At 45.6% G+C, this 24,332-nt stretch overlaps 1 protein-coding gene across 3 annotated transcripts in view; it reads right to left on the reverse strand.

Moving 5' to 3' along the window:
• Positions 1-24,332, reverse strand: part of NMNAT2 (nicotinamide nucleotide adenylyltransferase 2) — a 209,117-nt gene that overhangs the window by 31,000 nt on the left and 153,785 nt on the right. For all 3 annotated transcript variants that reach the window (XM_065936184.1, XM_065936185.1, XM_065936186.1), the window contains 3 exons: positions 5,815-5,903; positions 4,938-5,005; positions 2,675-2,753 (listed from right to left, as the gene is read on the reverse strand). In XM_065936184.1, coding sequence (XP_065792256.1) covers positions 2,675-2,753; positions 4,938-5,005; positions 5,815-5,903 — 236 coding nt within the window. The remainder of the gene's footprint in view (positions 1-2,674; positions 2,754-4,937; positions 5,006-5,814; positions 5,904-24,332) is intronic.

Below are 24,332 nucleotides of genomic sequence, written 5' to 3' on the forward strand. Positions count from 1 at the left end.
CTTATTCAAGGTCCCTTCCCTGAGAGCCAGCTTCCCCTCATCTCTGGCCCACAACCCTTTCTGGATTACTGAGTCCCTCTGCTGGAGGGCTTCCCTGGTGGTTCAAGGGTAAAGAATCCGCCTGCCAAGAGGGAGATGCAGGTTTGACCCCTGGGCTGGGAAGATCCTCTGGAGGAGGAAATGGCAACCCCGCTCCAGTAGTCTTGCTGGGGAAATCCCATGGACAGAGGAGCCTGGCGGGCTATTTATCATCGTCAACGGGGTTGGAAAGAGTCGGACATGACTGAGCACATAGGCTGCCAGGGGACCCCCAGGTCCCAGGGCTGGGGTGACCCTCCCAAGGCATCTTCCACATGCCACCCTGGAGGAAGAGTGGCACAGGAGTCTTTCTGAGCCCTGGAAGGGCAGGTGTTGATCTTGTGGGCTGACTTGTCACTTCTGTGTTGGGAGACCGGCATGACAGTATCCTGCCGCATCTGGGAGCCAGCTGAGGTTGGGGACCACGGGATCATCTTAGCCTGCTTTGTGGGAGTCTATGGCCGGCTGCAGCTGGTTCAGTGGAAGGGACAGCTTGCCTCCCTTTTATTATGATTTCACCTCCAGAAAAGAAAAACGCCACGTTCTCAGCCTGGGAGCCAAGGAATGTCTTCCTCTCGCTGCACGCATCATTAGTCCCATTCGACTTGTTCTGTGCTGGAGAAGAAACGTGCTGGCCACCTGTCCCGCTCTGCCCTCCAGAGGTTCCCATGTTCTCACAGCCTTGCCTCGCCTATTAAGCCCCGTGTCTATCTCTCTGAGAGGTCCACTTTCCATGCCAGGAACACCGGCCTGATGCTGGGACCAGAGAGACTGGGAGCTACCAGCAGCTCCAAGCTCCCGCTCCTGCTCCAAGGCGGGGGGCCATCAGGACTGACATTCTCTGCCGGCTTGTGACCATCACTCAACAGCTGTGGCTCCTGGCCAAGCATCTCAGGCCCAGACTGATGCCTCTGGGCATGAGGAACAGAGGGAGGGTTTGGGAAGCCCAGACGTTTAGACAGCAAAACAGCTGCCAGGCTTTCTGGCTGGGCAGAGCCGAGACTCAGGGATGCCTGCAGGGTCCCTGATTCCTCATTCCATCATGCAGCCTGAAGCTCCCATGACTGAAAGGCGCGCAGCCCCCCAGCAGCGCCCCCAGCTGACCCGTAGTGTGAGAAATAAACTTCTGTGAAGCCACTGAGATCTGACGGATACTTGTGTATCTTAGCCTGCCCTGATGGACACATCCTTATACAGTAAGACAGGACATCTTTTATTACTGCTGTTGTTGAGAGCAGCCCAGAGGAGCAAGTCAGGGCCACCTTGTCCTGTCGAGGGGACCAGGAAAGACTCAGGATGTCTGCGAAGGGTTCTCAAAGCAGAAAGAAGGGGGTTGGGTTTTCTTCAGCTTAATAGATGAAGCACCAGCCAGCTTGTCCTTTCTACTCCTCTCCTAACTCCCTGGATGGTCTGGAGTCCCAGGTCCACGTCTGTTCAAATAAGCAGCTGGAGTGGGGATGGGGGAGTGGTTGAGGCCGCTGACAGCTCCCCAAGGAGAAGGTTCTGACAGGCCCTCTGACAGTGAACGCAGATGGAATGGGGGTGGTCCTTGCGTCAGGATGATGCCACTCTGATCACTGTTTGGGGTGGAGGGAGGGCTCTGCATCAGGACCAGTGGAGGTGAGCAGGAAGCCCTGCGTCTTGTCTCGGTGGGCCGGGCTTCTTGCCATCAATGGCACTGCTTTTCACCCTTCCACGGTGGAGTTGATGGGCTGGTATCCATCTGTGAAGGGTACTTTCTGCACATGCCGACTGGTGCTGCCAGCTGGCGTGGAACCTGCGCTTACCTCGCAACCAGCTCTTCGGTCACTGCACCCAGCCACAAGCCGCAGGCAGCTGTCAGTGTGGGCTAGGCAGTCACTGTGTGTCCTAAGATATCCTGGTTCACCTCTTTGTACTTCCTTCCTATTGTTTAGTCACTAAGTCATGTCCGACTCTTTGCGACCCCATGGACTGTCGTCCACCAGAATCCTCTGTTCATGGGATTCTCCAGGCAAGAATACTGGAGTGGTTTGCCATTTCCTCCTCCAGGGGATCTTTCCCACCCAGGGATCGAACTCCCGTCTCTTGCATTGGCAGGCGGATTCTTTAGCACTGAGTCAAGACGGAAGCCCATGCATCCTTCTACCCACAAATAAACCAGAGGTGAGAACACAGGGTGCGTGGACTCCTGTGAGGAGGAAAGAGTGCGCCTGATGTACACGGCCTGCAGGAGTGCGGTGCTGCAGCCCAGCATAGTTCAGGATAAGAGGACCGATGGGTCCTCTGGAGGTGCGCTAGGAGGACCTGGCCGCTTGTACCTCCACCCAGCGCTCCTCTCTCGTTTTCTCATCACTTTCTGAAGTTTCCCAGCTGCGGGCTTCGGAATCCTGCCCTGAACTTGCTGCCGGGAGATGAAAACTGCCCCCAGTCATATTCAGGAGGAGGACGAGGCAGGGAGCAGGCTCTGGGACTGCTCTGGGTTCCCGGTTTCACTGCCCGCCTGGATACTGCTCAGAGCCTGGTCTCCCCACGGCTGGCAGAGAAGCTGGAAACAACTGGGGCAGTCCACCCTTCCCAGGCCCCCTGGCTTCTGTGGGCCACCGGCCCAGCTCACCTTCATGAGGTCCCGATGGTGTTCGAGGACGCTGCAGGTCGTCTGCCAGGTGTCCTGGTAGCACTCCCACGGGTCCACCCTATGACCAGAAAGACAAATTTCCCTTGGTTTCCACTCTCACACTCTTCGCTTACAGGTTCCTTCCAAAGGCAGAGCTCAAAAAGCTTACGCAGACTTGGTCATAGCGTGTACTTAGATCTCGAATCAAATAAAACATGAGCTTGAAATACCTTCCTGAGTCTCAGTTTCCCCTCTGTAAAATGAGAGGAAAATGCTACAGGCTTACATGAACCGATGCTGGCCCTGGTCTGGCCAGGTTTAACACCAGTACCAGACCCTCCCAACTGTGGGGCTTTGCGTAAGTTATGTGATTTTTGGTGCTCACTTTCCCCATTTGTAAAATGAGAATAACAACAATAACTCTCCTGTGGAATTATTAAAAGGGGTCAGTGAGTTGTACATGCAAAGTGCTTAGAATAGCATCTTGCTCTCATTCTGGGGAATTCTCTTCTGGGCCTTGTAGGATTCCGATAAGAATGAAATGAGCCAGGCCCTCATCAAGTGGTGACTGCAGTTACCTGAACTGGGGAAAATGCCCGTGTTGGCCTCTGCGTGTAGCGGGGTGCCCGGTGGGCATGGAGGTGGGTGCGGCAGCCACACCGGAAGGCACAGTCCCTGGACCGGCCACTCCTGCTGCATGCGGGACGTGAAGTGAGCCAGGACCCAGGCCCAGAGAGAGGCAGCAGTCGGGCTTCATTACCAACTTAATGAGCTGCTAAACTGGGACGTTTCTCAAATACGTTCTTAGCAGTTGAGCATTCTGTCACCTCCCACCAGGCGGCACAGCTAGGGTTCCCAGAGATGAGACCTCACGAACTGAAAACCCTCAGAGACCCGGCTTGCCCTGAGCCTGACCCCTCAGATCCCTGACCTGAGAAGGGCATCCTCTCTGAGATGGGCAGACCCCGGACCTGGCTGAACAGCTTCCCCAGTGCCCAGGGGCTTTGCGGGCCCAGCCCCCATCTTCAGAGCTAGCTCCGACCTCTCTGGTGACGTCAATTCTCAAAATTCTGATGTCCCCAGCCCCTGGAGCAGCACAGTACGTGCTCAGTAAATATGTGTTGAAGCAAAGATGGAATTATTTCAGAGTCCTCTAATCACAGACAAGCAGGAACTGTCTCCTGTCCCACACTTCCCCCACTGGACCCTTCTTTACCCTGAGATCATGCTGGGCAGAGCTAAGAGGCTTCGCTTCTACACAGACTTGACCACAGATGTGCTTTCCTCTCAAGCTCCTTGACTTCTCCTGAGCTGTCTCCCGACCTCACCTCTATCTCAGGGCGGTGGGTGGGTTGGGGGGGATGAGAAAGTCTATAAAGGGCATGCGCTGCTCCCACAAATCACTGCACACAAATGGCACAGATCACCGTTTAATTATCATCTTTGCTTCCCTTCACTGCTCTCATTTCCGCCCACCCCATCTCTCCCCTGCTGACTCTCTGCAGCCCTCATTCTGAGGTCAGCGGCCCTTCATTTCCTTCCTTTCATGGAAACCTCTGGGTGCTGCTTATTCTTTTATGAGGGGGAATTAGGGGACACATGGTGTGTCGTTATTTTTTTTTAAATCGTCATCTTCTCATGCAAATTATAACTGTAGGAGCTTTGGGGAGCATAATTAGCATAATTAGTGGAAGTCTGCTTTAATTACACCACCAGCTCAGCGGATAATGGTGTCTGCCATCTTAGCGAGGGAACCGTCTAGGGACCCTCCGAGGGAAAGGCCGTGTGCACTCATATCCCACCGACACACACCTCTGTCCCGCCCTCGGCGAGGGGCCCTAGGGTGCCTGAACAGAAGTAGAAAACAGCCAAGGCCGGGAACCTTCCCTGAAAGCTAGTGAAGAGCTCATGCAAGTGAGTGGGGATGGACGCGGAGAGGCATTTTGAGTTTTCTGGCCCTGCCCCACCCCAGTCCCCACGATCTTTTTGGAAACTCTGAGCAGACTCTTGAGTCCACAGGTGCCAGAGCAGATGAAACACTGGGAGCTCCCTCTTCAGTTTCACTGGCTCCATGGCTTGGTTAAAAAATAAGTCATCAGGCCACCCCAAAATGCTTATGAAACTATCGCCTGCGTGGGGCTAATATCTTCCCCATGCTCTACACTCCTGCGGGGTCCAAGCTGCTGTGGGGACCCTTCCTCTTTCCCACCAGCCCCAGGGAGCCCCAGGGCCGCCCACTTTGGCACCCTCAGGCAAACCCTACCTGATCCAGTCGGAATTCTGGACGGCCAGCTGACACATGATGAGACGGTGCCGGCTTGACACAAGACCCTGAGAAGCAACAGAGCGATCGCTGAGAGGCTGGCCCTGCTCCCCACAGGCTCCCCAAGACGCCATCCCACGTCTGCCCGTTAAAAAAGTGCAGCATTGTTCAGGGCTGACAGAGAATGAGAGGGAGCCCTGCACGTGTCCGCCTGCCACAAGCAGGCATGGAGTGGAGGTGCGGGCGGGGAGAAGAGACAGAAGGGAGGGTGTGAGCGGTACGCTCCCCTCCCCGTCAGAGTCGGAGGTGAGCCTCCACCGACGGACGAAGCGGCCAGGGTGCGCCCAGCACAGAGATGAGGGAGAGAACACAGCAAGTGCTGCCTGGTCTCCCGGCTCCATCGGGCCGGTGACCTCCCCGGAGCCCACCAGGTTGTATCTGGGGGAGGAGGTGAAGGACTGGGACAGCATCCGGATTTTCCGGGATGTGGGGCAGGGAGGGAGGGAAAGGGAACATGAACTGTAAGGCAGATTATTATAAGAGGCAGAGGCCTTTTCTCCTACAATCCCAGGAAAGACTGCCCAGCCCATAGCCAGCCACCAGTCTGGCATCCTCGGCCCTCAGCAGGGGGACCAGCTCCTCTTCTAACGCGTTCTGACTGGACCTGGTCATGGGCAGCTGTTTTTCCCAGCTGCTGCCCAACTCCCACTGGCTCAGGTCTGACTGTGGCCCAGAGATGGGAAGCAGGACACTTGCTACTGGGTGTTCTGTGTTTCCAAGAATCGCAGCAGAGATGGCAGTGGGGCAGTTTTATGCCAGTGGCATCATTAGGTCAAGAAAGGGGGTTAGGGAGGATGGAGACAAAGGAGAAACCCACCTGTTTTCCATAGGAGTCGTGGACAGGAGAGACGATCCCACCAATGACAATAAACCTTCCAGTTTTGTGTAGATAATCCCTGGCTCTTTCTAATTAAGAGAAGAAAACCTCACATTATAAAGAGGAAAGGTGTGGGTTAAAGGTGATCGTTGAAATCAATACCTTCAGCTCTGTAAGGCTTATTTCCCATCTTTCTTGCCATTTTAATGGGAAGTGCCAACTTCCAAAGCAAACATGGGTGGTTCAAAAGGTGCTGGAACCAGATTTCAGCTCCCAAAGCAAAATGATTTAGAACAAGGGAATTAATCCAGGTTTAAAGGTCCAGTGCTAGATGAGTTTAGAGAGATTTAAAACAAGCACCTCCCTCAAAGCAACTGATTGGAATTTACCACTATGATCACTAGCAGAAATTATTCCAAAGCGGAGGAGTCATTTTTAAAAAAGAAAAAAGAAGAACCTTCTTATAATATGAAAGGTGGGCTGATTGCTTCATCTAGCTATTCAGAAGAGGAAATCCATCAAAACAAATTTCAAGGGCCTTCTACGTAATTAGGGAGAATTAACAATCAAACCAGAAAAACTGTCATTACAGTTGGTTGAGAAAAGTTCAGCCAAAGAAAAGCTCCCCCCTTTTTTTTCTGCTGAAAATAATCTGTGACACTGCTTTTTCAAATTTACCAGACAAGCCCAATTTCATTTTCGTAAGCCAATACAGCTAATTAAGAAGGAATGAAGGTTTTTGGTTCTATCTTTCTTCTAGGGCAGCTCATTGTACAAATCCAATAGCACTGAGCATCCAGAGCTGAGGGAAGGTGGCATGGATTTACTGAACAGGTGAGGGAGTCTGTAAGGGACCAGGGGCTTGGGTAGCAGAACTGGCTGTGTAGTTTACAAGCAAGGTTCCCGGATTACCTTGCTGGCTCTCTTACAACTTAAAAATAAGTCGTCTCATCAGCCTGCACGCTGCAACTACTGAGCCGTGCACTCTAGACACTGCACTCGGCAACTAGAGAAGTCTACACGCTGCAATGAAGAAGACCCAGCTCAGCCACTCACCCCCCCACCCCCCCTCACCAAAAAGAAAAATTGTATCTTCTTTGTGGTCTCTTTAAAAAAAATAATAATTAAAAAAATAAGTTTCATCACATTTGCCTTTTCCTTTTTTCAACGTGAAATCTCGGAGCTTTTTTTAAAGAGATCTTTTAAAAAAATAATAGTAAATTTTATTTTTTGGCATAGTTTTAGATGTACAGAATAACTGAGCAGATAGTACACAGAGTTCTATGTATTCAACCCCCCAGCTTTTGACCTCCCCCACACCCCATTTCCCCTATTAAACCCCTATACAACCTTGTGCGGTATAATTGTTACATTTGATGGGCCCGTGTTGACCCATTATTATTAACTACAGGCCATAGTTTACATCCAGATTCACTCTTTGTGTTGTAAGGTTCTATGGCTTCTGACAAATGCATAATGACACATGTCCATATTACAGTTTCGTGGAAAATACTTTCTCCCCCTGAAAATCCATTGTGCTGTGCCTATTCACCTCTCTCCCTCCCCACCACCGCTGGTAACCACTGATCTTTTCACTATCTCTGTAGTTTTGCCTTTTCCAAAATGCCAAACAGTTGGAACCATACAGCATGTAGCCTCTTTAGACAGACTTCTTTCACTTGGCGATTTGTATTTAAGGTTCCTCCAGGTCTTTCCCTGGTCTGATAACTCATTTCTTTTTATTGCTGAATAATAATCCATTGTCTGGACATACCACAGTTTGTTTATTCATTCACTAACTGAAGGTCATCTTGGCTGCTTTCAGTTTTCATGGATTATGAATAAAGCTGATGTTACAATCACATATAGATTTTTGAGTGAACATACATTTCAACTCAGGTAAATATTTATAAGTGTGATTGTGGGAACATATGGTAAAAGTATGTCTAATTTTGCACGAAACTGCCAAAGTGTCTTCCAAAGCGGGTGTGCAATTTAGCATTCCCACCAGCAATGAACGGGCGCTCCCGTTGCTTCACCAGCATTTAGCATTACCAGTTTTGTCTTCCTATTTGAACCATTCTAACAAGTGTGCCACTTTTGCCTTTTAAAAGATGACTGATATTATTTCACTAATTTCCAAATCTTACTTCGAGGTCAAGGATAAACTGAAGACCCTGTAGCAAAACCTTTTGGATATCTGAATAAATTCTTTAGCCTCCCCTCTTCTCTTTGCCCTTTATACCCCAGTCTTCCTTAGGATCATTTTCGCATGGCGTTTGGCTATCACAGAGCCTGTGCTGCAATAAGCCAGACCTTCCTTCCTCTCCCTGTCTTATAGAAAGTGTCCTCTTTTTACTCTTCACTTGCCCAAGTTTTGTGTTTGAAGCTCAGTTTTACCCCACATCCAGCATGCCTGCCGTGGCAACATTTCCCTTTGCTGGACTTATTGACCTACTGGCTCCCTGATCACCCTGTTCAAGGGACCTGGTCCGGAAATTATTTCTGAAAGTGTATGTCTTTGCTCCTCTTCTGTACAGAATTCTTCAAAGCCAGGGGACTTTGCTGTAGAGAAGAGGTCCCAAACTCATAAGAAGATGTGCAATTAACATACATGTGAGAACAAGCTGAGAATAATATGATTTACATTCAAACAACAACCTCGGCTTGTTCCATTGCCACTGTGCAGGCTTAAGAAAACATACCCGTGGTCCGAAAGTCGCTCAGTCTGTCTCCCATGCCAAAGACTTCCTAGGCTCTTAAGCACTCAGTACAGTGGCTTGTTCATTGAGCGATACATGTTCAACAAGTGCTCAGACCTAAAAGGCTCCTGTAGCCACCTTCCTTTAGGAGTTCTTTCCAGAGGGCTATGTTGATCCAGACAGCCATCCACTCTATTCCTCAGACTACACACGGGAATTTCCAAAAGAAATAGGTTGCACCAAGCAGCCTCACTGCCTTAGAAAATGCTACCCTTTACCTCTGGCCAAAATGAGCGGTCACGTCCCCTGGCAATGCGCCATTGCTCACAAAGGAGCAGTTTCTGAAAGGAACAGCCCCAACCCTAACCCTGAAAAAAGAATTCTTGATCTGAAGTAGTTAAGCCCAGAAAAGTCATGATGGTGATCATGCAGGCAATTCAATTCATTTAACATTTATTGAGCACAAAACACCATGATGGATGCCAGAGGGATAACAGTGGCTTTATTTATTATTCTCCACAGGTTCACAATAATGGAGAAACAGAATGCTATACTGATGGCTCTAATGAGAGTCAAATTGGGTGAGTGCTATAGCCGTGGTTTCAATGCTGTTGTCGGTGGTGGTATTTTACTATAACTCACAGTAAGAAACACTTTTATGTCTGACACAATACATACATATGTATGTTTATGCATAATTAACAGAAACAACTGTTACAATGTTGTCTAGTGTATTTTATTCTGGTAGTCATAAATTTAAGTAAAAAGCTGCTCACAACCTAGGTATGTGTGACAACCTACTGCTTGAACAACTCTATGACATACCAAGGCAAGGGGAAGAAGGTACAGGAGAGATCATTTTGTCTTTCCAAGGAGAATGAGCAGTTCCAGCAAATACCCAGAAATCGCACAATGTAAAGAAAGCTCACCCACTAGTTTAGTCTTAAGCACTAGGGTTAGGCTGTGGTGGGCTGGTAGGGGTGGGGTGAGGGTGAGGGAGGGATTCTGTTGGCTAAGCAAGTGGGCATCAAACTTCAGAGGGCCCTGAAAGCCAGGCCAAGGAGTGTGACTTCTATGTCACTGATTGACCAGCATGTATTCTGTGGACCACTTGCATCAGAATCACCAGGGAAAGGCTATTAAAATGCAGGTTTTTAGGCCCTGCTCAAGTTCTGAGTCAAAATCTCTGGGATTAAGTCTTAGTCTATGGTTTCCCTGATAGCTCAGTTGGTAAAGAATCTGCTTGCAATGCAGGAGGCCCTGGTTTGATTCCTGGGTTGGGAAGATCTTCTGGAGAAGGGATAGGCTACCCACTCCAGTATTCTTGGGCTTCCCTTCTGGTTCAGCCAGTAAAGAATCCTCCTGCAATGAGGGAGACCTGGATTCGATCCCTGGGTTGGGAAGATCCCCTGGAGAAGGGAAAGGCTACCTATTCCAGTATTCTGACCTGGAAAATTCCATGGACTGTATAGTCCATGGGGTTGCAAAGAGTCAGACATGACTGAGCGACTTTCACTTTTAAAATTAGTATCTGTAGGTGATGCTTCTGATCGCTAAAGTTGGAGAAAACAGGCATACATTGACAACAACCATAAGGTTGAGAGGTATAGATAATAGGGCATCACTGAAGGCTATTTAACATGAGGAGTGATACGCTCTGAACTAGAAGAGAAACTCAAAGAACAGATAGTGCAGTGGTGAAAAATCCTGCCTTAAAGGAGACAGTCATTCCTGGCAGGAAGTTTTGGGCCAGGTGGTGAGGAATAAAGGAAGAAATGTGTGTGTGACTGCTTAGTTGCTCAGTCCTGTCCGACTCTGTGACTCCAAGGACTATAGCCCACCAGGCTCCTCTGTTCATGGAATTCTCCAGGCAAGAATACTGGAATGGGTTGCCATTTTCTTCTCCAGGGGATCTTTCCGACCCTGGGATCAAACTGGGGTTTTCTGCATTGCAGGTGGATTCTTTATTGTCTGAACCACCAGGGAAACCGAAAAGAAGACTCATCGAAAACTTTCCAGGGAATGTTTAGGGACCGTGGATTTCCTCCTTTCTCTAGACATTTTGTTTGCTTTGCCTCTGGGTCCCTGCAGTTGGACGTGTCAATGCCATGTCAACAATCTTTCAGACCAGACATTCATGACTGTACTAATAGCACTAGGTTTTACACTCTGCAATTCACTTGTTGCCTTATTATCCTTTAATTTGAATGGAATGTCAGGCAAGAAAAAAACTGGAACCCAGCTAAACAAAAATGGAGCAGATACAATTACGTTTTTCTTTCCCCATAGAGATTTTATATGGTGAAAAAGTCTATCTATTAGTAACTCAGGAACTATAATACTGTAGAAACAACACTGAACTTGGGTTCATAAGACTTCTGGATCTTGGGTAAGTCGCTGAATTTCTCTGAGCCTTAGGTTTCCATATCTGTAAAATGCCTTCTGTGCAAGGTTGTTATGAAGATCATATCAAATTCTGAATATAAAAGATGCATAATGCCCATGTGGTTTCATTGGAGAAGTCTAGCAAACATTTAAAGAAGAATTAAAACCAATGCTACTGGGACTTCCCTAGTGGCCCAGTGGTTAAGATCTGCCTCCTAATGCAGGGAACACTGCTTTGACCCCTGGCCCAGGAAGATCCCATGTGCAATGAGGCAATTATTAGTAAGACCATGCAACACAACTACTGAGCCAGTGTGCCCTAGAGCCTATGCTCCGAAACAAGAGAAGAAGCCCTCACACTGCAACTAGAGAGTAGCCCCTGCTCGCCACAGAGTAAGCGTGTGCATAGCAATGATGTCCAAGGGCAGTCAGAAAAACAAACGAACAAACCAAAAACCCTAATGCTACAGAAGGATCTAACGTAAAACACGGCGGCTATAATTGATTGATAAGTAAAATGATTCCAGGGCTTCCCTGGTAGTTCAGCTGGTAAAGAATCTCCTGCAGTGCGGGAGACCTGACTTCAATCCCTGAGTTGGAAAGATTCCCTGGAGAAAGGAAAGGCTACCCACATCAGTATTCAACTCAATTCTGACACCATCAACCTGGAGATAGCATCAGGTCCCACAGGTTAAGGGTTCAGTCTTATAAGACTGCCTCCTCCCTTTCAGATGTCAGATTCTAAGCTCACATGTTACTATGCTTCTGATCGACCAAAGGGCTACAAACTGGAGCTACCCATGACATAGTCCTTGGACTTTACATGCCAGTCACAAGTCAAGGTTGTTAACCTGTATTTCTGACCAACTGGCTATAAATTAGAGGCTCCCATGATGGCCTCCTTTGTTTGATTAGTTTACTAGAGCAACTCACAGAACTCAGGAGATCTGTTTACTCACTAGATTACCAACTTATTACAAGGGATATTAAAGAATACCAATCAACAGCCATATGAAGAGACACATGTGGTGAGGTCCAGAACAAAGGAGCCTCTGTCCTCATGGAGTTTTGGGTCTCATGGAATTTGGGACATGGTGCAGTGGTATGTGGAAGCACTGTTTCCCCAACCTAGAAGATCTTTGAACCCTTGGCTTCTTGGGTTTTTAATGGAGACTTCATTATTTAGGCATGATTGATTAAATCATTGGCAATTGATGATTGATTCAGCCTCCACCCCCTATCTCTCCCCCAGAAATCAGAGGGTGGAACTGAAAGTCCCTGACTTCTCTTCTTACTTGCTTTACAAAAGTCACCTCATCAATAGCAGCCTAGTTGTGGTGGAAGGGAACGAAAGCAAGAGACCAAGTATTAAAATAAAAGATGCTCCCATTGCTTCTATCACTCAGGAAAGCCCAAGAGTTTTGGGAGCTGTCAGAAAGAAACTGTGCACAAAGAGCAAATATATATGAAAAATGTACATGGGGACATCTGAATGACCCCATATTTCTTATAAATCACTGCACATTGCAATCACTGCATGGCAATAACACTGTACTACCTAATTTAAATTTGCTAAGAGTGTAGAACTTAAATGTTCTCACCAAAAAATAAATATGTGAGTTGACTGACAGATATGTTAATTAACTAGATGAGAGGAATCTTTTGATAATGTATACTTAAATCACACTTTATGATGCACACTTTATCTAAAAATTGCATATGTCAATTATACCTTAATAAAGCTGAAATGAAAAAAAAATCCTAGCATTTCTCTAGAAAATAGAAAAAGGAACTCTTTCCAACTGATTTTATGAAGCCAGTATTGATCTGATATAAAAATCAGGCAAAGAGAGTACAAAATATGCAAAAATCACTAGCAAATTATTAGCAAATAGAATCCAGTTGTATATAGAAAGAATTATATACCATGACTAAGTGTCCTGTAATCCAGAGATAGAAGGCTGTTTCAATATTTGAAAAATCATTCAGTGTAACTCATCACGTTAACAGGCTAAAGAAGAAAAACCACATGATTATATCAATTGATGCAGAAAAGGCAGCTGACAAAATCCAACATTTGTTCATGATAAAAACTCAGAGAAGTAGGAATAGAAGGAACTTCTTCAACATGATAAAGAACATCATCATACTTAAAGTAAACATCATACTTAAAGATGAAAGACTAAATGCTTTCTTCCTAAGATCAGGAACAAGGCAAGGATGGTTACTCCTACCACTGCTGTTCAACATGATGCTGGAAGTTCTAGCTGGCTCAGTAAGGAAAGAAAAAGAAATTAAAGACTAAGAGATCAAAAAGAAAAATATCTATCTCTGCTGCATATGGCATGAAAATCTCACTTAGAAATCCCGAGAAATCTATAAGAAAATTCTAAGAAGTAATAAGTGAGTTCTATAAGATCATAAGGTAAAAGATCAACATAAGGAAGAAGGCTTGGGAAATAACATCAAGAAAAAAAAGGAGAGATGGAGAAAAGCTTTTATATACATACATATAAATAATATGTATAAAATATACATTTTAGAAAACTTATGAATTTTTGCCTAACTTAAAAATTTATGACATTTTGACTCTACTTGTTTGACTTAGTATGAATAGAATTTGAGGCATTTCTAATTAAAAAAACATATATATATGTGCAAAAGCAACAAAGGTTTACTGTATAGCAAGGGAGCTACAGTCAATATCTTATAATAACTTACAATGGAAAATAATTTCAAAAATATATGTGTACATATAAAACTGAATCAGCTTGCGGTACACCTGAAACACTGTAAGTCAACTATGGCTCAATAAAATATATGTATTAAGAAAAAAATCAATATGAGAAAATCAATTGCATTTCTCTATGCTAGCAAAAAGTACATGGAAATTGAAATTTAAAATACAAGATGACTGGGACTTCCCTGGTGGTCCAGTGGTTAAGAATCCACCTTCCAATGCAGGGCATGCAGGTTCAATCCCCGGTGGGGAAACTGAGATCCTACATGCCTTGGGGCAACTAAGTCTGTGGGTGCTAAGTCTGCTGAGGCCAGGCACTCTGGAGTCCATGTGCCACAACTAGAGAGAAGCCTGCTTGCTGCAACAAAGATCCTGTGTGCCACAACTAAGGCCCAACGCAGCCAAATAAATAAATTTAAAAAAATACAAGATGACATAACCATTCAAAAATAAAATACTTAGGAATGATATAATAAAACATATATAGAATTCTGAAAGACACATATACTCCAGTGTTTACCGCAGCAATATTCACAGTAGGCAAGATATGGAAACAACCTAGATGTCCATCGACAGATGCATGGATAAAAAAGTTGTGGTACATTTATACAATGGACTATTACTCAGCCATAAAAAGAATGAATTTGAGTCAACTGTAGTGAGGTGGATGAACCTAGAGCCTCTTATACAGAGTGAAGTAAGTCAGAAAGAGAAAAACAAGTATCATACATTAACAAATATATATGGAATCTAGAAAAATGGTACTGATGAACTTAGTAGAGAACAGACTTATGGACACAGCGGGAGAAGGTGAGGATGGGATGAACTCAGAAAGTAGCATTGACACATATACATCTCACGAGTAAAACAGATAGATAGTGGGAAGTTACTGAATAACACAGGGAGTCTAGTCTGGTGCTCCGTGATGACCTAGAGGGGTCATCTATATATATATAATTATGACTGATTCACATTGTTGTATGGCAGAAACCAATACAAAATTGGAGAGAAATTATCTACCAATTAAAAATTAAACAGAATTTAAAAAATACATAGAATTTGTATGCTAAAAGCTGCAAAATGCTGATGAAAGAATCACAGAAGATCTAAATAAATGTTGAATCATACCACATAAAATGACAAGCTACTCTGAAAAATAGTTTAGGGATTAAAAGACTCAACATAGCAAAGATATTAATTCCCAAAATTTATATATAAATTTGATGCACTTCCTATCAAAATCTCAGCAAGGATTTCTTTTTGCATAAATGAAGACAAAATAATTCTAAAATTTATATGGAAAGGTAAAGGAGCTAAATAGTTAATACCTTTTAAAAAAGGAATAATAAAGTGGGAAAATCAATCTATCCAAATTTTAAATACTATTATATAACTATAGAAATCAAGTGGGAGGTATTGGCAGGGAGTTAGACACAAAGGTCAATGAAATAGAACAGAGAATCTAAAAATAACTCCATACAAGGAAGGCCAAGTGAATTTTGACAAAAGCGCAAAAACAATTCAATGGAGATAGGACTGTTTTTTCAATAAATGGTGCTGAAGCAACAGGACAGCCATAGACCAAAAACAAAATAAAAACAAACTGAACTTGACGTAAATCTCTCATACAAAAGTTAGTTCAAAATGGATCATACGATATTGTAATTAGCCTCCAATTAAAATAAATAAATTAATTTAAAAAAACAAAATGGATCACAGATTTAAATTATGTAAAATGAAAAACTATAAAACTTCCAGATGAAAATATGGGAGAAAATCTTTGGGTTCAGGGCTTGGTGAAGACTTCAATAAGACACCTAAAACAGGATGTATAAAAACAAACCACAATAAACTGGACTTTAATAAAATAAACTGTTTTTTCTATGAAAGACCTTCTTAAGATGATGAAAAAACAAGTTATAGGCTGGGAAGAACATAGAAAGGACTCAAAACTTAGCAGTGGAAAAACTAACAAACCAAATAGAAAATGGGTAAAAGACACGAAAAGACATTTCACTAACTAGGACAAATGGTGAAGATGGTGAAGAAACATATGAAATAGTGTTTACTATCTCTAAGCAATAAGAAACATAAATTAAGACCAGGAGGAAATACCCCTATTCACTAACAGGACGGCTAAACGAAGAAAGAATGACAATGCCAAATGGTTAAGGATGTGGAGAAACTGGGTTCTTAACACATTGCTGGTGGAAATGTAAAATGGCAAACTACTCTAAAAAACAGTTTGGTAGTTTCTCAAAGAACTAAATATCCACTTACCATATGACTCAGCAATTGCACTCCTGGGTATTCATCCCAAAGAAATGAAAACATGTCTACACAAAAATCTGTATGCGAATGCTCATATCAGCTTTACTTATATTAACCAAATACAGTAAACAAGTAAAATAGCCTACAATTTTAGGCTAACAGTTTAGGTAAACGGTTAGACTGTGGTACATACATACCGTGGAATAGTACATAGCAACAAAAAGGAACAAATTGATTTGAAACAAACAAAAAGGTAAAAATTGTAAATGCAACAAATTGAGATAGATCAACAACTTATCACACTGAGTGGGGGAAAAAAAGCCTATCTCAAAAGGTTCCATACTGTATGATTCCATTTATATAATATTCTCAGAAATTATATAGATTAGTGATTGCCAATGGTTAGGGGTCAGGGTATAGAAAAGGGAGGTGAGAGTGACTTTGAAGCTATAGCTTTAGTCCAGAGAGATCTTTGTGGTGATGGATGAGCTCTGTATATTAACTGTGTTGTTGCATGAATCTACACATGTGATAAAATCACGTATAACTTTATAATACATACACTTTATACCAACATCAATTTCCTCATTTTAATATTGTACTATAGTTCACAGAATGTAAGCGTTTCAGAAAACTGGGCAGAGGGCACATGGGACCTCTGCATACTATCTTTGCAACTTCTTATGAATCTGTAGTTATTTCAAAATAAAATGTCATTAAAGCGGTCATGCTAAACCACGAAACACTATCATTTTAAGGTTCAGCTCAGTTCAGTTCAGTGTCTCAGTCGTGTCTGACTCTTTGCAACCCCATGAATCACAGCACCCCAGGCCTCCCTGTCCATCACCAACTCCCAGAGTTTACTCAAACTCATGCCCATAGAGTCGGTGATGCCATCTAGCCATCTCATCCTCTGTCGTCCCCTTCTCCTCCTGCCCCCAATCCCTCCCAGCATCAGGGTCTTTTCCAATGAGTCAACTCTTCGCATGAGGTGGCCAAAGTATTGGAGTTTCAGCTTCAGCCTTCCAATGAACACCAGGACTGATCTCCTTTAGGATGGACTGGTTGGATCTCTTTGCAGTCCAAGGGACTCTCAAGAGTCTTCTCCAACACCACAGTTCAAAAGCATCAATTTTTCAACACTCAGCTTTCTTCACAGTCCAACTCTCACATCCATACATGACCACTGGAAAAACCATAGCCTTGACTAGACGGACCTTTGTTGGCAAAGTAATGTCTCTGCTTTTTAATATGCTATCTAGGTTGGTCATCACTTTCCTTCCAAGAAGCAAGCGTCTTTTAATTTCATGGCTGCAGTCACCATCTGCAGTGATTTTGGAGCCCAGAAAAATAAAGTCATCACTGTTTCCACTGTTTCCCCATCATTTGCCATGAAGTGATGGGACCAGATGCCATGATCTTAGTTTTCTGAATGTTGAGCTTTAAGCCAACTTTTTCACTCTCCTCTCAGTTTCATCAAGAGGCTTTTTAGTTCCTCTTCACTCTCTGCCATAAGGGTGGTGTCATCTGCATAACTGAGGTTATTGATATTTCTTCTGGCAATCTTGATTCCAGCTTGTGCTTCTTCCAGCCCAGCGTTTCTCATGATGTACTCTGCATGTAAGTTAAATAAGCAGGGTGACAATATACAGCCTTGACATACTCCTTTCCCTATTTGGAACCAGTCTGTTGTTTCATGTCCAGTTCTAACTGTTGCTTCCTGACCTGCATATAGGACCTGTAAGAGGCAGGTCAGGTGGTCTGGTATTCCCATCTCTTTCAGAATTTTCCACAGTTTATTGTGATCCACACAGTCAAGGCTTTGGCATGGTCAATAAAGCAGAAATAGATGTTTTTCTGGAACTCTCTTGCTTTTTAAGGTGGCAGTGTGCAAATCCAGGTGAATGGCAAGCAAACTCAGGGGTTAGATGCTTCTGGAAATTTATCTCATCTCTTTCTAGTTTTGTTGCTATCTGGAGTCTAAGATTTGGGTTGTTATAGCCAGGCAGGTATTGTTGAAAGCAGTGCTTCTCAAGTTAATGTCCATGTGAATACTCTGGGGATCTTGTTAGAAAGCAGATTCTGATTCCAAGGGTCGGGGTGGGACCTGAGATCAGGGCCAGGATTAAGAAGAGGTGTGAAGGGGAGGATTGTTCAAGTGTGAGGTCAGATCCTGTCTTCATTCAAATTATGATATTATCTTCATCATGGATTTTTGTATTAAGTTTTATCTTTAAAAAACATTATTTATTTTGATTACTCAGTTTGGGGGTAGCCCCTTAAATTTTGCACTGGAGGGGGCCATCCTCCTCGGTCTCATCCTATTCCAGGCCCTGCCTGAGATGCAGTGTTTCTAATAAGCTTCCAAATGGGATCAATGCTGCTGATCTGTGGACTATATTTTGAGCAGCAAGGGACCTGGTGCAGCGGTAATGAATCCACTTGCCAATGCAGAAGATACAAGAGACCTAGGTTCAATCCCTGTGTTAGGAACATCCCCTGGAGAAGGAAATGGCAACCTGCTTCAGTATTCTTGCCTGGAGGGTTCCATGGACAGAGGGGCCTGGCAGGCTACAGTCCAGGGGGCCACAAAGAGTCAGACATGAATGAATGTCTGAGTATGAACACACACACACACACACACACACACACACACACACACACACACACACACACACAGGTAGAGCAGTCCTTCAGTGGTAGGGTACCCACTACAGTCCTCCCTCTTCCACTCCACGGCTACATCCACTTTGCATGACAAGGGCATTTCTGGACATTGGCAGGTAGCCTACTGGCAAAGCTGTAGCTAGGGCCCTGGAATTTAATTTCATGCCAAGCTTCCCAAGATGTGGTCTATATTTGTCCATCAGCTCTGTCCCAGGGACACAGCCAATTCACTCTCACATTTTACACTAGGTCTGACCCACCCTCCATTTGATCCACCCTTCTCGCTCCTAACCTCACAGAGGAGCAGCCGAGGCTGCCAGTGCATTGTCATGCCCTGTCCTCGGTACCCAAGAATCCACCGTGTCTCACAACTCATTCCAGGCCACTTGGAACCAGGTAAAACGCCCTTCCTGACAGGTTGTCTGTACCCACCAGACAAGGATAGACACAACACAGATATTTGCCCATTAATAATAACTCATGAGACAGACATGTCTCGTCTGCCTCCTGGCTGCTCAGTGAGCCTGGCTGATGTGCAATCTACTCTCCTCTTCTGGGAAGTTAACGGAGGAAACACTGTGGTCAGGATATCTAGGCTAACCTGATTTTTCCTTTTCAGCTGCAATCAGAAATGACCCCTTCTGAGCTGTATTCACAGTTGTGGAGCTGCCTGCATTTGCCTTGTCTGTGAATTTCAGAGAGGCAATCTGGATTTGTAAACATTCTAAATCTGAGAAAGCTTTGGCTAATAAAGGAAGAAGCCAAAGAGTGAATCCCTTTAGGCAGAGTTATTCCTGATCAGGGGTTAAAAAAATGTAATTTTAAAGGAACCATTCTTGTAGCCTAGCAAACTAAACCTTAGGCATTCCCTAACAAAAGTTTAATGAAGTGTTTATTACGTTCAAGGCTCTGTACCAGGTGCTGTACAGAACATGGAGAAGTAAAAGACACAATCCCCATCTCCAGGGAACTTAGATTTCCAATGCACACAGCATCCTTTGCTTAATCAATACCAAAATGAACAGCAGAGACCTTAAGTGTTATAGGATTTCGAGGGGGTAAAATCCCTATGGAATGCAGTAGCCTTGAGACAGGCCTGGGACCTCGGACCGTTCCCTGAAGTGCTGCAATGCCTGCACCTGGCTCAGATGGTAAAGAATCCACCTGCAATGCGGGAGACCTGGGTTCAATCACTGGGTTGGGAAGATCCCCTGGAGAAGGGAATGGCTACCTACTCCAGTATTCTTGCCTGGAGAATTCTGTGGACAGAGAAGCCTGAAGACCTACAGTCCCATGGGGTCACAAAGAGTTGGACACAGCTGAGCGACTAACACTACCACTACTATACTTCTGACAGAGCAAAAAAGAAAAATACAAGGAAATTGTATGGGACTAAAAATAACTGCCTGCAAGCACAGTTGGGGCAATTTCTGGATGCAACAGATACAAAGTGATCAAAAAACCCAACTGGCACTTTTGAAGAACCTGGAGCAAAAACATGGTGTTGAGAGCAAAAGCCGGGTACTGTGCACGCCCCCTACACATAACACCACCTAAGTCACCCCTTGGTCTTTCCCCTCACACCCCCCACACAGGTATCCCCTGTATGGGACACCATATAAGGAAGACATTCACCCCCACCTTGGAGAGAGAGCAGCAAGGGAAACTGTTGTGTGCTCTTGCTCCCTGCTACTGCGCAGCAGGGGCCCCAGAAAAGCCCTGGCTGAATCTCTTGTCTGGCCTCTGATCAATTTCTATTGACTGGGGAAGGCCAAGAATCCTGGTTGGTTAACAGCCTGGGAACTTTCCTAAAACAGATGAGACTTGAGCTGGGTGGTGACAGCAGAGAAGAGAATTATTCACTCTTTATTTTCTGTTTTCTGATGCTTTAACATCTGTAGCCTTGCTGACCTTGGAAGGGCCACCCTCCAAGAGTTCATCAATTCTTAGAGATAATAAACAACTTATCCTAGAGATAGAAAACTCTAGATTGCACCCATACCCTACTACCTCCTCCATCTGGTTCTCACACTCAGGGCCACTATTCCCCTGCCCTAATCACCCCAAGGGCTTCCCAGGTGGCTCAGTGGTAAAGATTCTGCCTGCAATGTAGGAGATATGGGTTTGATCCCTGGGTCAGGAAGATCCCCTGCAGAAGGACATGGCAACCCACTTCAGTATTCTTGCCTGGGAAATCCCGCGGACAGAGGAGCCTGCTGGGCTGCAGTCCACAGGGTCACAAAGAGTCAGACACGAACTGAGGGACTAACACACACACACAGTCAATCCTAAGCCTGCTTACCCAGCTCCCCGCCCCCGCCATTTCTTCCTACAGAAACCACAGTAAAGGCTCTTACCCGTGTTACCCCATCTCTCTGCCTCCTGATTGGCCCTGGTGTTTCCCTGAGTGGCCCCCACCCCTCAACATGTCATGTCCTCTCCTCTTGGGATCTGTGAGCACACGTATCTTTTCAATGGCTGCTGCTGCTACTAAGTCGCTTCAGTTGTGTCCGACTCTGTGCGACCCCACAGATGGCAGCCCACCAGGCTCCCCCATCCCTGGGATTCTCCAGGCAAGAACACTGCAGTGGGTTGCCATTTCCTTCTCCAATGCATGAAAGTGAAAAGGGAAAGTGAAGTTGCTCAGTCATGTCCGACTCTTCTCGACCCCATGGACTGCAGCCTACCAGGCTCCTCCGTCCAAGGGATTTTCCAGGCAAGAGTACTGGAGTGGGGTGCCATTGCCTTCTCCACTTTTCAATGGCAATCATCTCCTAATCTGTAGGTCTTGCCACATCTAAATAGTAGTGAAGCCTACATTTTGAAACAGTAGGAAGGCACTCATTCCAGGGGCACAAGGCAATGTGAGCAGGTGAACTGAGTCAGGAATGGAGTCTGCAGGCTCTATGGCTTGGCTTCTTTGAAAAGACATGATACCCCTTTCATTCACCCACACTAAGCATGTCTGATCATCCCTCAGCCTGGGCATCTTTCTGGATCTTTCTCTAGTCCCAAATCCTCCAGTCTCAATCCATCTGGGAAGCAGGGGCTGGCTGATCACATTCCCCCGGCTGAGTGAAGACAGTCAGTCACACCAGCTCCTCTCCAAGCCATAAGACAGCTGTCAAGTGAGATTCCTACTTGAGTCTGAAATGAGTATGAAAGGGTGGCACTGTCTCTGATGCTGATCCATGGGTGGGACCACGGGAGCCCACTGTGCCGTCCCTTGGACATCATTAGTTGAACTGGTTGAGAGCCCCTGTAATAACTGCAGACTAGTTACAGACTGACGTCCTGCAGGGAGCACTTAGCTTCAGTTCCGTTCTGTTCAGTCGCTCAGTCATGTCTGACTCTGCGACCCCATGAATCGCAGCACGCCAGGCCTAGCTCTTCTTAAATCAGCCCTGCCCTCACCAGCCATCTACAGACGCTTGCCATCACGCCTCAGCAGAACCAGGGGAGAGGATGTGGATTTCCCAGGACAGGGGTCTCTCCCTTCCTTCATGCCCTTTACCTGCAACTCTAGGAGAAGCAATGAAATATGAAGCCCCTTGAGGTCATGAGAGCATAGATTTTTCCTCACAGTGAAAGACAGCGTCTTAGTCTTGCACTCTGACTCAGGAAGGCACGTGATGGAAATTACATTTCCCAAGGGGATGGTAGAGGGCCCAGATCCAAGGCATTCTTCTACTCAGTGTCCGGCCAGCAGAAAGAGTGGTCTGAGCTTGGATGCACATGGGGATAAGGCTGAGCTCCCTGAGCAGGCTCATGTGCAGAGCTGCCCTGCAAACCTTGAGACGCTCCCCTGGACATAAGAGTCTCCTGGTGGCCATCTGTCAACTCCCACCAGCTGCCCCCACCCCCGCTGTGCATGCGTCAGGTTGAACTGACCAAGGAATGTAACCAGTGCTTTCCAGCAGTCCTTGCATGCCTGACTTTCCTCTAGTTCTGGATTTCCATCCATTCGTCTGGCTTTTCCATCCCTGAACTGGTTGTCAGGGAGAAGCAGCATAGCACAGTCACCCTCTCATCCCTGCTCATCTTATTGGCTCCACTGCCTCTAGCTTGGGAGGACTTTTGTCCCTCTGCCTTCACAGCTGGGAAATGACTTATGATCCTCACTTCCTCAACGGTCACTTCCGATGGACCGTGCGGGGTGACCCTCTCATGCTCCCCAACTGCCATGTGCCAGCCCAGGACTCCCCGTTCAAATCCTTTCCACTGGAAACCACCCCCTCCCCTCCCAGATCGCCATCCGTCACCCTTCTCAAACTGGGCTACAAGCCTCTTGGAATTCACCTATTATTGAAAAAGACTCATTTCTATTTATTTCCTCAGAAGCAGAGAGCTAAATATATACATTAAAATATGGCATGAACCGGCCTCCCCTTCAGTGAGACTCATAAACACATGAGAGAATTATTTCAGAAGCCCACAGACTGTAACACTAAATATAACTGGGTGGGTGGAATGGAGAGGGGGAGGGTGGGTAGACTGAAGGTGAGGGGGAAGGAAAAAAGGCAGGAAGAGGACACATGATGTAGAAAACCCGCTGTGCTTCACATCCAGGAGACGAGTCTCTGTCATTTGCATGAAATCAGGCTCTATTTTTAACTAGAAGTCTGTTACTCCACACTGTATGAACCATTAACCTTTTTGAATGTAAGTTTGGCATACAGGCTTCTTATTTAGGGATAATCCAGGCTTCGCAGTGGAGTTTGTTGAGGAAATAGCTTTGCCTTTATCAGGTAGAACTACCGGAGGGGAACTCCCTGGTGATCCAGGGGCTGGGGCTCCAAGCTCCCAACGTGGGGGGCCCAGGTTCAATTCCTGGCCAGGGGGCTGGATCCCACATGCCACAACTAAGACCCAGTGCAGACCAAAAAACAACTAAGTGGAGACCATCTTTTTTGTAAGGGTGTGGTCCTGCTGAGGTTGTAGTGCAGGGTGAGATTTCTTAAAGGTTAAAGTTTGCTTTTGTCCCAAAGAACATTACTTCGAAAATGCTGTTACCTTTACAGCTTATCTATGTTCATCTTCCCTCTCCACTTCCCCAAGAGTTAGTAGAAATATCTTCTGGAACCAAGGACGCGCTTAGCTAAGGGTAACTGGCTGCCCAGTTTTGCCCAAAACTTTCCTGATTTTAGCACTAAAAGTTCTATCATCAGGAAGACCATTCGGTTCCCAGCAAATGGCGATGGTTGGTGTGCAATGCTAAATCAGGGCCTTCCAAAGATGTCCACGTCCTAATCCCCGGAGCCTGAAAATATGTTACTTTATTGTAGCAAAAGGGATTCTGCAGATGTGACTTGAATTAAGGATCTTGAGATAGGGAGATCATCCTGGATTATCCAAGTGAGTCCGAGGAAATCACAGAGGGAAGGCAGGAGGGTCAGACTCGGAGATGTGACAACAGAAGCAGAGAGCGGAAAGAGGTTTGAAGATGGAGGAAGGAACCATGGGGCCAGGAGTGCAGACAGCCTCTGGAAGCTGGAAAAGGCCAGGGCGCAGATCTCCCTCAGAGCTTCCAGGAAGAACACACCTTAATTTTAGGACTTCCAGACTATCAGATAATACATTTGTGTTTCTTTAAGCCTATTAGTTCGTGATAATTGATTACGGCAACAGAAGTGAATTAATACAGTTGTCACCCTGCCCCTGCCTTGACCAGGGTGCCCGGTCAACCATTGAACCATGCCATCTTGTTCCTTTCATATAATGGGCCAAAGAACAAGTATCAGCTCCCACAGATG

This window comes from Muntiacus reevesi, chromosome 5, assembly GCF_963930625.1.
Source record: "Muntiacus reevesi chromosome 5, mMunRee1.1, whole genome shotgun sequence".
Classification (NCBI taxonomy): domain Eukaryota; kingdom Metazoa; phylum Chordata; class Mammalia; order Artiodactyla; family Cervidae; genus Muntiacus; species Muntiacus reevesi.